The following is a 12,664-nucleotide window of genomic DNA, read 5'->3' on the forward strand; positions in this document are numbered from 1 at the left end:
AAATTTGAAAAAAAATGGAATGGCTGTGTCCCAAATGTGCCTCTCCGATGTCCACATATACCTGGCAAAGGTACATACGGGGGTATTTTTGTACTCAGCAGACATAGCTGAGCAAAATATGAAGTATTATACAGTGGTAGTACACATATGGTTTGCAAAATATACTGTGCAAACTCACTTTGTGTGTCAAAAAGGCAGAAAAAAACGCTTATAACCACTACACCTGGTACACGCTAGCGGAAAAATGATCCCACGCTAAGGTTCAAAATATGCCTTTTGAAATACCCTGGGGTGTCTACTTTAAGAAATGGTAGGCCTTTGTGGGGTAGTTTGAATTTAAAACCTGCAAAGATGCTTGGAAATTGCACATAGGCCCGGCGTCAAAATTCAAAGTTCGGTCAAAACTGATATGGCTTGGTCTCCTATATGGCACTGTAGCTTCACAAAATAGTGCCATAGACATACAATGGGGGTGTCCTTTTACTCAGAAGACTTAGCTGAGCATAATTTGGGGGGTTTGAACTTAGTGGCACACATGAAATATACAAAAGGCCCAGCAAAAATGCAATCCGTATGTAAAAAATGCACAAAATTATTTTTTACCACATACTTTGGCATGTAATGGTAAAAAAATGGGGGCATGTTAAGGCACAATATGCACCTTATGAGATACCCTGGAGTGTCTTCTTTTACAAATGGTAGGCCTTTGTGGTGTGTTTTGAACAGTCAAACTGTTATAATACCCCAAATGGAAGCATAGGCTCATTAAATCCGTCTCTCAAAATTCTACTGTGAATACTGAAAAGGACAGGTCTCCTGTATGGCACTGTAGCTTCACGAAATAGTGCCATAGACATACAATGGGGGTGTCCTTTTACTCAGAAGACTTAGCTGAGCATAATTTGGGGGGTTTGAACTTAGTGGCACACATGAAATATACAAAATGCCCAGCAAAAATGCAATCCGTATGTAAAATATGCACAAAATTATATTTTACCACATACTTTGACATGTAATGGTAAAAAAATGGGGGCATGTTAAGGCACAATATGCACCTTATGAGATACCCTGGAGTGTCTACTTTTACAAATGGTAGGCCTTTGTGGGGTTTTTTTGAACAGTCAAACTACTATAATACCCCAAATGGAAGCATAGGCTCATTAAATCCGTCTCTCAAAATTCTACTGTGAATACTGAAAAGGACAGGTCTCCTATATGGCACTGTAGCTTCACGAAATAGTGACAAAGACATACAATGGGGGTACCGTTGTACTCAGCAGAAGTAACTGAACACATAATAAAACTTTGTACAGGAATAGCACACACCAACTTTACAAAATACACATGAGAAGTTCTTTGTTATAAGTTTGTGTGCGAAAACCCCCAAAAAACACAATTTTACTCCAATATTTAGCAGAGGTTGGCGGTAAAATGGCTACGTAGAAAGTGTCAAAACAACCTTAGGTAAATAGCCTGTGGTGTCTACTTTATATAAATATATACTTTTGTGTGGCAATTTTGTTTTCTTTTATGGCTATTAGGCTTACAAGACAAACATACCAAATTCTAAAATCGCTCCACATAAAAAGTTTATTTTACTCCTTGTGCTTTGTGACCTGTAACTACCAAAAAAAACTTAAAATCCCAGACACATTATATATTCTGTAATTCAGAACAACTAAATTAATTTATTTTTAATTACTTTCCTTAACCTGCACTAATTATGTACACATTATTATTGCAAAAACTGTAAAAAAAACACACAAAAATTCATTTTTTTGCATATTTCTGTATTTTTTTATAATAAATAAGCATTTATATATATATGTGTTACATCAAATTAAAGCCCTTTCTGTCCTTTAAAAAACGGTATATAATATGTGTCGGTGCAATAAATTAGTAAAATGCAAATTGCAGTTGAACGCAAATAGCAAAAAATGCAAAAAATGCCGTTGTCATTAAGTGAAAGACAAGCTTCTGAAGCTCTGTCCTTAAGGGGTTAATCTATATTTAAGATGTTTCCTGATGTAATCTTTAAATTTGCTTGATTCATATGTCAGAACTGAATTTTACCAGCACACAAAATCACATTTATTGAAGTTTGAAAGTGAAAGTGTTGATCTGCCTGGCTTACTTAGTAATATGACTGTGACTAGTTGGTCTCTTGAGCAAATATCTGAGTGCATCAGTGATCTAGACCTGCTGGCGTTTTGAGGTCACAGAAGACATTGAGACATAGTTCAATCAAATCAAGGAGTTAAGTAAATTAGCAGTGAAGCAGATTCTATTTCATATGTCATTATCGCAACATAGAAAATTCGAATAAATCAAAAAATCTGGTATAGACATAACTTTTTCATTGTCCACAACACAGGATGGTTCTTATGTGTTATCACAGATATGGTAATCAGTTCAGATACAAACCATCAAATCAAGATTAATATGGAAATGTTGCTTTTTACAGTCCTAAATCTTAATCAATCAAACACTCTTAGGATTACCGTTAAAAAGCCATGAATTCAAAAGGAATCGACGTGAAAGTAAAAATGTAGGTCAAATTGCTGATTTAGACATTCTATCCATGCCAGCTCTGTGTTCAGTTTGACTATTTTTGGCCAGCCAACAATTCTCATGGTAATGAATACCCATGAATACTTCTCATTTTTATAGCCAAGGTATTTAAGTAAGGTTTTTAAAAGAGCTAAGATTCTTAAGTTTCAATGTTTTGCCAATTCCAATATAATATTATTTTTTATTTTTATTTTTGGTGTATCAGTAAGGACAAGGGAATATTCAGTTTAGTTTTTTTTAAAGGAAGGTTAAACTTTAACTAATTCTCTTCTCATATTGGTTTGAATATAAGCTGCTGGTCTTCCTTTCCCTTTGGTGGAAAACTGGTGTGGTGAACCTACATAGAATGTGAAACATAGAAACATAGAAACATAGAATGGACCAGTTTTCTCAAAAGAATATTTAGGTGATCAATCCCAACTACCACTACTTTCTTATGATGGAAATGTACTTATATTTTTTAAATATGGGATTTTTTTTCCTTTGCATTAATACTTCTCTTTTGTTTTTTTGTTTCTTTTTATCTATATATATATATATATTTGTATAATTTGAAGAAAGGCATGTATGCTATATAATGATCTTATTTCTTATTTATAGGGCCTGTACTGTGATATTCGACAGCTGGTACAGTTTATTAAGGAGGCACATGGGAATGTTTTTCGAAGGGTGGCTCTTAGTGCCCTTCTGGACAGTGCAGAGAAGCTGACACCCGGGAAAAAATCAGATGATGCGGAACAAGACCATAGACCATCAGGAAGCAAAAGGTTCGCATTTAAATCACGGTAACGGGCACTCACAATGTTTTTTTTTTTTTTTAATACTCTCCATTCTTATATTTATTTGCTGCAGCTTATTGTGTTCCGCAATTGAAAGTACTGATGCTTAAAGCTTCATCATATTTGTTCTGCTTAGCTGTTTTTACCTGTATCTATCTATTACCGGAGGAATACCGTGTGCTGCCAATCGTGCTTTCAAGTAACCTTTTTTTATTTTGCTGTGCAAGGCTGCTTCTTTCACTCTCTATTCAGAATTTGTAGCTGGTCTCAATGGGTTGGTAACTTGCAATACCTTGGAGATGTACATTATCTTCTTTAAAGGGAAATGGTAATCATCAAATAAGTTTGATGTGCAGAAATATATCTGCTGATGAACAGAATAGTTGACTTCAGTTTACTCTGTGCCAGCATAGTTCCCAGTTTATTTGGGAGTCTTTGATTAACCTCTGGAAATATGGTTAGTTACCTTGTTAAGGTTGTTTTAAGGAACCTCGACAAGTCAAGTGGCTGCTTTTCTATATAGCATAATGTAGCAAAGTGAGAACATAAAAATGATCACAGATTTAAGAATGACTCTTTGTGGAGGAGTAGCTTCCAATTGCCCACTGCCCAGTATCTAAAATGAAACTAAGCCGAATGAACCTGAGCCGAATGTGTCATTACCCAGTTTTCACGGGGCTTCATGACTTAAGGCATTGAACCCTGTGGTTCTTTATCCATCATTAAGCTTGAATAAACTCTGAATTTTCATCATCTTACATTAAAAATCCATATGGGAGCCTCAGTAGAGTGAAGCGTGCAATTAGTACTTAGTACCAGGATTATAATTATATATCTCTTTCACTACAACCGATAATCAAATGAAAATACGCCACCAGACTTTTCGATATGGTGAATAAAAGTAATAGCCTCTTTCAATTCCTCTCTTGCGCTCTCTGTCTATGAAGAATCTGTCTATGTGCTTTTATTCATATATTCCTAGTGCTGTCATTCTATTCTGCCTATTTTGGTGTGTATCCCGCCATGTGAGGGTTTAAAATGTGAGTATTACTTACCCTTCAGACCAAGTCGTGCCAGTCTCCACGATGCCACTGTGCCTCTCTGGCTCCAAAAAAATTATCCGGATGAAAGTTAGAAAAGCCAGGAATTCAACGTGAATGTCAACATTTCTATTAGTGTTGATGATCTGCAGGAACCAGACCAATATTTCTCTGCAGGGAACATTGGAAGGCTAGTGAGCATGTGCGGCAAAATGCAGCTCTGCGCCAATCAATTTGTCTCTGTGAGACAATGATTAAATAGTTGAGTTTAACTTGGCTATTGGATGGAAGCACTTCTAGTTGCTGCCAGGAAACAGCCACTAGAGACATGTCATTGTCAGGATCGGGTCAGGGATCCAACACGCAGAGTACAAAGAGTAGCAGATACGTATACCGGTCCTTAGAATGGCCGGACTTAACGTATAACTACAATAGAATGGTCAGAGACAAGCCGAGGTCGAGGGAACGAGAGGACAGGTAAGCGAGAGACAAGCCGGGTCAAGGATAACAGAAAGGCAGGAGAGTAAACAACAAAGCCGGGTCAGAACCAAAAGACAAGTGAATAACAAAGCACTGTGTGACTAGGCGGACTAGAACCACGACAGGGCAATGAGTGAATGAGGGAGCCACTGTTAAGTATCCTGGCTAGGGAGAGAAGACACGCCTCCGGTGAGTCCTGATTCGTCTCCCGAGATTTGAGTGACAGAACGTTCCGGGTTGGCGTCATGACGTCTACCTCCGGTCCTCCTGTTATAAAAGGAAGTGACTCCCTCGCGGCCGGCGTTAGCAAGACCGAGTGAACCGCGGGAGGCCGAGGAGACATGCCGTCCGGACGGATAAACCTCCAAGTCTCTACCTCTCTCAGAGGCAGAGACCTCAGGTACCCTGACAGTACCCCCCCTCTCAGATACGCCCACCGGGCGGAAGGAGCCGGGGCGAGATGGAAAGCGGGAGTGAAATGCCCTGCGAAGACGAGGAGCATGAACATCCTCTTGTGGTACCCAACTCCTCTCCTCAGGACCATATCCCTTCCAGTCAACTAAATATTGTACTCGCCCCCGGGAGACACGAGAATCAATAATGGAGTTAACCTCATATTCCTCCTGACCCTCCACCTGAACAGGGCGCGGAGGGGCGATTGTGGAGGAGAATCTGTTACAGATTAGAGGTTTCAGCAATGACACGTGAAAGGAATTCGGGATGCGTAAAGTAGCTGGGAGAGCTAGACGATATGCCACTGGGTTAATTCGAGTCAAGATCCTGTAGGGACCAATATAACGAGGAGCGAATTTCATGGAAGGAACTTTAAGACGAATATTCCTAGTACTCAACCACACTCTATCGCCTGGAACAAAATTCGGAGCCGCCCTTCTACGTTTGTCAGCATGTTTCTTAACCAGTACAGAATTGTGTAGAAGAATCTGTCGAGTCTGATCCCACAACTTCCTCAAATTGGCCACATGGACATCAACCGACGGCACTCCTTGGGAAGGAGAAACCGGGGGAAGAATAGATGGATGAAAGCCATAGTTCATGAAGAAGGGGCTTGAATGCGTAGAGTCACAAACGAGATTGTTGTGCGCAAACTCCGCCCAAGGAATCAAACCGACCCAATCGTCCTGGTGTTCGGAAACAAAACAACGTAAGTATTGCTCAATCTTTTGGTTGGTTCGTTCAGCAGCTCCGTTAGACTGAGGATGATAGGCGGACGAAAAATTCAATTTGATGCCTAATTGAGAACAGAACGACCTCCAAAAACGTGAAACAAATTGGGAGCCTCTATCAGAAGTGATCTCCGAAGGAATCCCATGCAAGCGAAAAATCTCTTTAGCAAAGACTTCCGCCAATTCAGGGGAAGTCGGAAGTTTAGGCAAAGGTACGAAATGTGCCATCTTGGTAAACCTATCGACTACGGTGAGGATAACAGTGTGCTTTTTAGAAACAGGCAGATCCACAATAAAGTCCATTGCCACACAGGACCAAGGTTTGTCAGGAATTTCCAGAGGTTGTAGAAGGCCACAAGGAAGCGAATGCGGTAGTTTAGTTTTAGTACAGACCACACAAACCCCGATAAAATCCTTAATATCCTTCCGTAACGACGGCCACCAGAAATCCTTGGAGATCAAAGAATACGTCTTGCGAACACCCGGATGACCAGCCACCTTACTCTCGTGAAGACACTGTAAGAGCTCCAATTGGAGTTCAGGAGGGACGAAAAGTCTGGAAGCCGGAGTCAGTCTAGGTGCCAGATGCTGCAAGTTCCTTATCTGATCAAGTAGCGGAGAATGAACTTTGAGAGTAGTGTTAGCGATAATGTTACACTTGGGTACTATAGAGGACAAAACCGGCTCAGACACGGCAGCAGGTTCATATTGGCGGGATAAGGCGTCGGCTTTAGAATTCTTAGAACCTGGCCTATATGTGAGTACGTAGTTGAAGTGAGTGAGAAATATGGACCAACGAACCTGTCTAGATGATAGTCGTTTAGCCTCTCCAATATAGGATAAGTTTTTATGATCTGTCAAAATAGTAACAGGATGCAAAGTACCCTCCAATAAATGTCTCCACTCCTTCAAGGCCATTATAACCGCTAGTAGTTCCCTGTCACCAATGTCATATCTGCTTTCAGTACCTGACAATTTTTTGGAAAAGTATCCACAAGGATGTAATGGTTTATCTACACCCAACCTTTGGGACAGAACAGCACCTATACCTGTCTCAGAAGCGTCAACTTCGAGTAGGAAAGGTAGAGTAGTATCAGGGTGAACTAAAATTGGTGCGGAAGCAAACAGCTCCTTGAGTGTCTTAAAAGCCAGAAGTGCTTCAGTAGACCAATTCTTAGTCTCAGCCCCTTGTTTGGTCATATTGGTGATGGGAGCAATGATAGAGGAGTATCCCTTAATGAAACGTCTGTAGTAATTAGAGAAACCAATGAATCTCTGGATAGCCTTGAGACCCTTAGGTAAAGGCCACTCTAATATGGATTGGAGCTTCTCCGGGTCCATTTCAAACCCTTCCCCAGAAATCACATAACCAAGAAAGGTAGTTTGGGTTTGGTCAAAACTGCATTTCTCTAGTTTGCAGTATAAGCCATGCTGAAGAAGTTTGTGCAAAACCCTTCTGACTTGTCCGTGGTGAGTCTCAATATCCCTGGAATGTATAAGTATATCATCAAGGTATACAATCACACAGTCATCTTGAAACTCCCTAAGAACCTCATTAATAAGGTCCTGAAATACCACCGGGGCATTGCAGAGACCAAAAGGCATTACAGTATACTCATAGTGCCCATATCGAGTATTGAATGCAGTTTTCCACTCGTCACCGTCGTGGATTCTCACCAAATTATAAGCACCTCTAAGGTCTAACTTAGTGAAAATTTTAGAACTTTTTAATCGATCAAAAAGCTCGGTGATCAAGGGAATCGGATATACATTTCTGATGGTTATCTTGTTAAGGCCTCGGTAGTCAATGCAAGGTCTTAAAGAACCATCCTTCTTTTTAACAAAAAAGAATCCAGCCCCAGCAGGAGAGGAGGATCTTCTAATGAACCCCTTGTCTAGGTTTTCACGAATATACTCTTCTAGAACTAAGTTTTCATTCGTAGACAAAGGGTATACATGACCCCTGGGAGGCATGGTACCAGAAAGTAAATTAATTTTGCAATCAAAAGGCCTATGTGGTGGTAAGGTATCAGCCTTTCTTTTGTCAAATACTGCCTTTAAATCTTGATACAAGGACGGTATCTGTACTTTGGTAGAGTCGGTAGCGTTATTAAGTGAGTTGACACTACAAAGAGGTGACACTTTCTTTAAACAATTCTCTTGACAATTCTGACCCCACGAAACTATTTCCCCTGATCTCCAATCTATAACGGGGTTATGTCTCTTAAGCCAGGAGTATCCCAGGACTATGGGAACAGAAGGGGATGAAATGAGTAGTAGGGATATTTCCTCCTTGTGTAGAATACCAGTAGTTAAGTAAAGAGGTGTGGTCTCCCGGAAAATCACAGGCTCAACTAAAGGTCTACCATCAATGGCTTCAACAGCCAAGGGTGTCTTCCTTAACTGGAATGGGATAGTGTGTTTGGTGAGAAACTTTTGGTCGATAAAACTCTCAGCAGCGCCGGAGTCTATCAATGCCATAGTCTCTAAAGTTCCCTTCTCCCAAGTTAAAGAGACCGGTAATAGGAGTCTATGTTCTTTGTAGTTATGAGTAGAGGACAAAATCGAAACACCCAAGGTCTGTCCTCTAGAGAAACTTAGGTGCGAGCGTTTCCCGGACGGCTGGGACAGCTCAAACGTACATGACCTCTGGCCCCACAATACATACACAGTCCCTCTCTTCTCCTGTACTGTCTCTCCTCCTCTGAGAGACGAGTAAGGCCTAACTGCATAGGTTCTGAAACCTGTAGATTTTTGGTTTCAAAAATTTGAAATGATGGTGCTAGTCTAGAGGAAGATTTAGCGGTTCTATCTCGAGTATTCTGTCTCTCCCTTAGACGTTCGTCAATACGAGAGATAAAGGAAATTAAGTCCTCCAGGTTCTCGGGAAGCTCTCTTGTCGCTACCTCATCAAGTATTACATCAGATAATCCATTTAAGAATACGTCTATATAGGCCTGTTCATTCCATTTTACCTCTGCCGCCAAAGACCTGAACTCTAGTGCATAATCCACAAGTGTTTGGTTGTCTTGTCTAAGGCGCAACAGTAATCTGGCTGCATTGGCCTTCCTGCCAGGAGGGTCAAAAGTTCTTTTAAAAGCAGCTACAAAGGAATTATAGTTATAGACTAATGGATTATCATTCTCCCACAACGGATTAGCCCATCTCAGAGCTTTCTCAATGAGTAAGGTAATAATAAATCCCACTTTTGCCCTATCAGTAGGGTATGAACGGGGCTGTAGCTCGAAATGAATACTGATCTGGTTCAAAAAGCCACGACACCTCTCAGGAGAACCAGCATAACGTACAGGTGGAGTAACTCGGGAAGAAGCACCTGCAGTAGCTACCTCTAGCCCCGAACCCACAGAAGAAGCAGACGTATTACGCATCTCCTCAGGTGGATTAATAGGGCGAGACAGCAGCGCCTGTAGTGCTAGAGCCATCTGATCCATCCTATGATCCATGGCGTCAAACCTAGGATCAGGAGAACCAAGCTGACAATTTGTACCTGCAGGATCCATGGCCCTGTCATAATGTCAGGATCGGGTCAGGGATCCAACACGCAGAGTACAAAGAGTAGCAGATACGTATACCGGTCCTTAGAATGGCCGGACTTAACGTATAACTACAATAGAATGGTCAGAGACAAGCCGAGGTCGAGGGAACGAGAGGACAGGTAAGCGAGAGACAAGCCGGGTCAAGGATAACAGAAAGGCAGGAGAGTAAACAACAAAGCCGGGTCAGAACCAAAAGACAAGTGAATAACAAAGCACTGTGTGACTAGGCGGACTAGAACCACGACAGGGCAATGAGTGAATGAGGGAGCCACTGTTAAGTATCCTGGCTAGGGAGAGAAGACACGCCTCCGGCGAGTCCTGATTCGTCTCCCGAGATTTGAGTGACAGAACGTTCCGGGTTGGCGTCATGACGTCTACCTCCGGTCCTCCTGTTATAAAAGGAAGTGACTCCCTCGCGGCCGGCGTTAGCAAGACCGAGTGAACCGCGGGAGGCCGAGGAGACATGCCGTCCGGACGGATAAACCTCCAAGTCTCTACCTCTCTCAGAGGCAGAGACCTCAGGTACCCTGACAGTCATCCCTGTAATCTAAACATTGATGGATCTAATAAAGACAGGGGCATGGCACCCAGACCTCTTCAATGAGATACAGTGGTCTGGGGGTCTATAGAGTCCCTTTACATTTGAAATTCACTTTGAATTCAGTGAAAACCGTAATCGTTTTAGTAAATAAGCCTGTTGTATTTTTTTGAAGTGAAATTAAGTCACACTTGTTTTTTGATAATATTTCCCATTACGCTTTGTTATTTTTTTCCTCTTAGAGATACCTTTCATGGCTGGCTTTTGGCTGCTTACTGTTTCTGTTTATACATTGTGTGCTGCTTTTATTTGCAACCAGTGGCTTAGCTTAATATTTAGAACATATCATTGCATCCAAGCGCAAACAAAATTTATTTCGTTTTGTGGTTTGTTAATGTACAGATTTTTGTTCCAGTTTTTTGCGACTTATGTTGCAACTGATGTCCATACAAAAAAAAATATGTCATGGTAAAATATTCTATTGTACATGGTCTCTTAAACATTCAAAATGTACACATTGTTATATATCTGTATTGTGCTGTGGAATTAACCCAAATATTAACACTGTATCATCGATATATACTAATGCTGATCCGAAGCATACTTGGTCTGATAATATTATTTCCAGTAAATATCAGAACTGTCCCTCTAAAGTTATCCAATGCTGGAAATATAAACAAACAGATAAGTCTACAGATTCCTTTTTATCAACCCAAAAAGATATTCATTGCAGCTTAAAGGTGGATCAGTCAGTTTTATTGATATATTGTTTTTACATTGTAAGTGATATTAAAACATTTGCATACAACAAATTCATTATCTGCATAAAGGCAGTTTATTAATCATTTACCCTGGGGGTTAGGACACGTCAACTATGAATGCACAGGCACACGATGCGTTGGACGCAGAATTACTGTGGAGGTGCGTGTGTCTTATACTTATCTTAAAAATAAAAAAATAAACGCTAAAGAATACCACGTTTTCATTAAAAGCAACACAGTGGGTCTGAAATTTTGATATATATAAATATAAGCTATCAAACCACTGCCAATACTCATGTGCTTATAAGGTAACCAGTGTTCCAAATAATAAAGACAGATTAAAATTTATTAGCATCCAAAATGTACGAATAACGACAAGAATAAAATTGTGATAAAGAGGCAATTGACCTTCAAAATAGCATCTGTAAAGAACAGCCTGGGATATTTAAGCATATTACCAGACTAGGATTTATAGACAGAGTTTCCACAGTGTGTGCATCAAAGTAGTCTACCTTGGTGATGTCACAGGTAGTTGACAGCATAATCCTAGAGTCAAATTTCAAACACACTGCATGCTTTCTGGCTACTGGCTTTGGTTCTAGACTTACTGGAGGGTGCACACAGGCTTTGCAGCAGTCTTTCACTGTTAGCTCCATGGGGCTGGGGATTTCATCAATTTCACCATATGGCTAGGGCAGACATAGGCAACATTCAGCACTCAAGATGTTTTAGACTACACCTCCCATGATGCTTTGGCAGCAATATGGGTGTAAGAGCATTATGGGGAATGTAGTCCACAACATCTGGATTGCCTATCCCTGGCCTAGGGAGTTGTGGTGCCCCGTATGCCTGTTTAGTGTGCCTTGTTTGTCCAACCTCATGAAGGTGTTACTGATGGTTTCCTGACTGGGTTCAGGGTGCACTTATGGTGGCTGCTGGTGCCAGAGTCGACCTGAATGCTCATATTGGCCAAATGCCATTAGATAGCCCTTCATAGTTTTTCTAGGCTCATGGGTGCTTTAAGAATACGTAGTATTTCTGGTGCATGTCGATGATGCAGGAGGGGATCTGCTGTCTCCTCCAACAGTGCAGTCAACTTGATTTTGACTGTCTGGCCTAGCTCCCACCTCTGCACCCTCCCCCCAGTTCACAGAATTTTTAATATTATGTTTAATTATCACATTTATTTAACAAATATGTGCTTGTGTAGATACATACAGTTTCTGTCATTGAATACATTATGTGTTGGTGTAGATACATACAGTTTCTGTCATTGAATACATTATGTGGTTGTGTAGATACATACAGTTTCTGTCATTGAATACAGTATGTGTTGGTGTAGATACATACAGTTTCTGTCATTGAATACATTATGTGTTGGTGTAGATAAATACAGTTTCTGTCATTGAATACAGTATGTAGTTGTGTAGATACATACAGTTTATGTCATTGAATACATTGTGTGTTGGTGTAGATAAATACAGTTTCTGTCATTGAATACATTATGTGTTGGTGTAGATACATACAGTTTCTGTCATTGAATACATTATGTGGTTGTGTAGATACATACAGTTTCTGTCATTGAATACATTATGTGTTGGTGTAGATACATACAGTTTCTGTCATTGAATACATTATGTGTTGGTGTAGATAAATACAGTTTCTGTCATTGAATACATTATGTGTTGGTGTTGATAAATACAGTCTCTGTCATTGAATACATTATGTGGTGGTGGAGAAGCGGATATAATGTT

The 12,664-nt window shown here is 40.5% G+C and overlaps 1 protein-coding gene across 12 annotated transcripts in view; it reads left to right on the forward strand.

Moving 5' to 3' along the window:
• Positions 1 to 12,664, forward strand: part of UNC80 (unc-80 homolog, NALCN channel complex subunit) — a 157,118-nt gene that overhangs the window by 24,505 nt on the left and 119,949 nt on the right. For all 12 annotated transcript variants that reach the window (XM_063429936.1, XM_063429937.1, XM_063429942.1 and 9 more), the window contains exon 17: positions 3,172 to 3,338. In XM_063429936.1, coding sequence (XP_063286006.1) covers positions 3,172 to 3,338 — 167 coding nt within the window. The remainder of the gene's footprint in view (positions 1 to 3,171; positions 3,339 to 12,664) is intronic.

Source organism: Pelobates fuscus, chromosome 8 (genome assembly GCF_036172605.1).
Source record: "Pelobates fuscus isolate aPelFus1 chromosome 8, aPelFus1.pri, whole genome shotgun sequence".
NCBI lineage: Eukaryota > Metazoa > Chordata > Amphibia > Anura > Pelobatidae > Pelobates > Pelobates fuscus.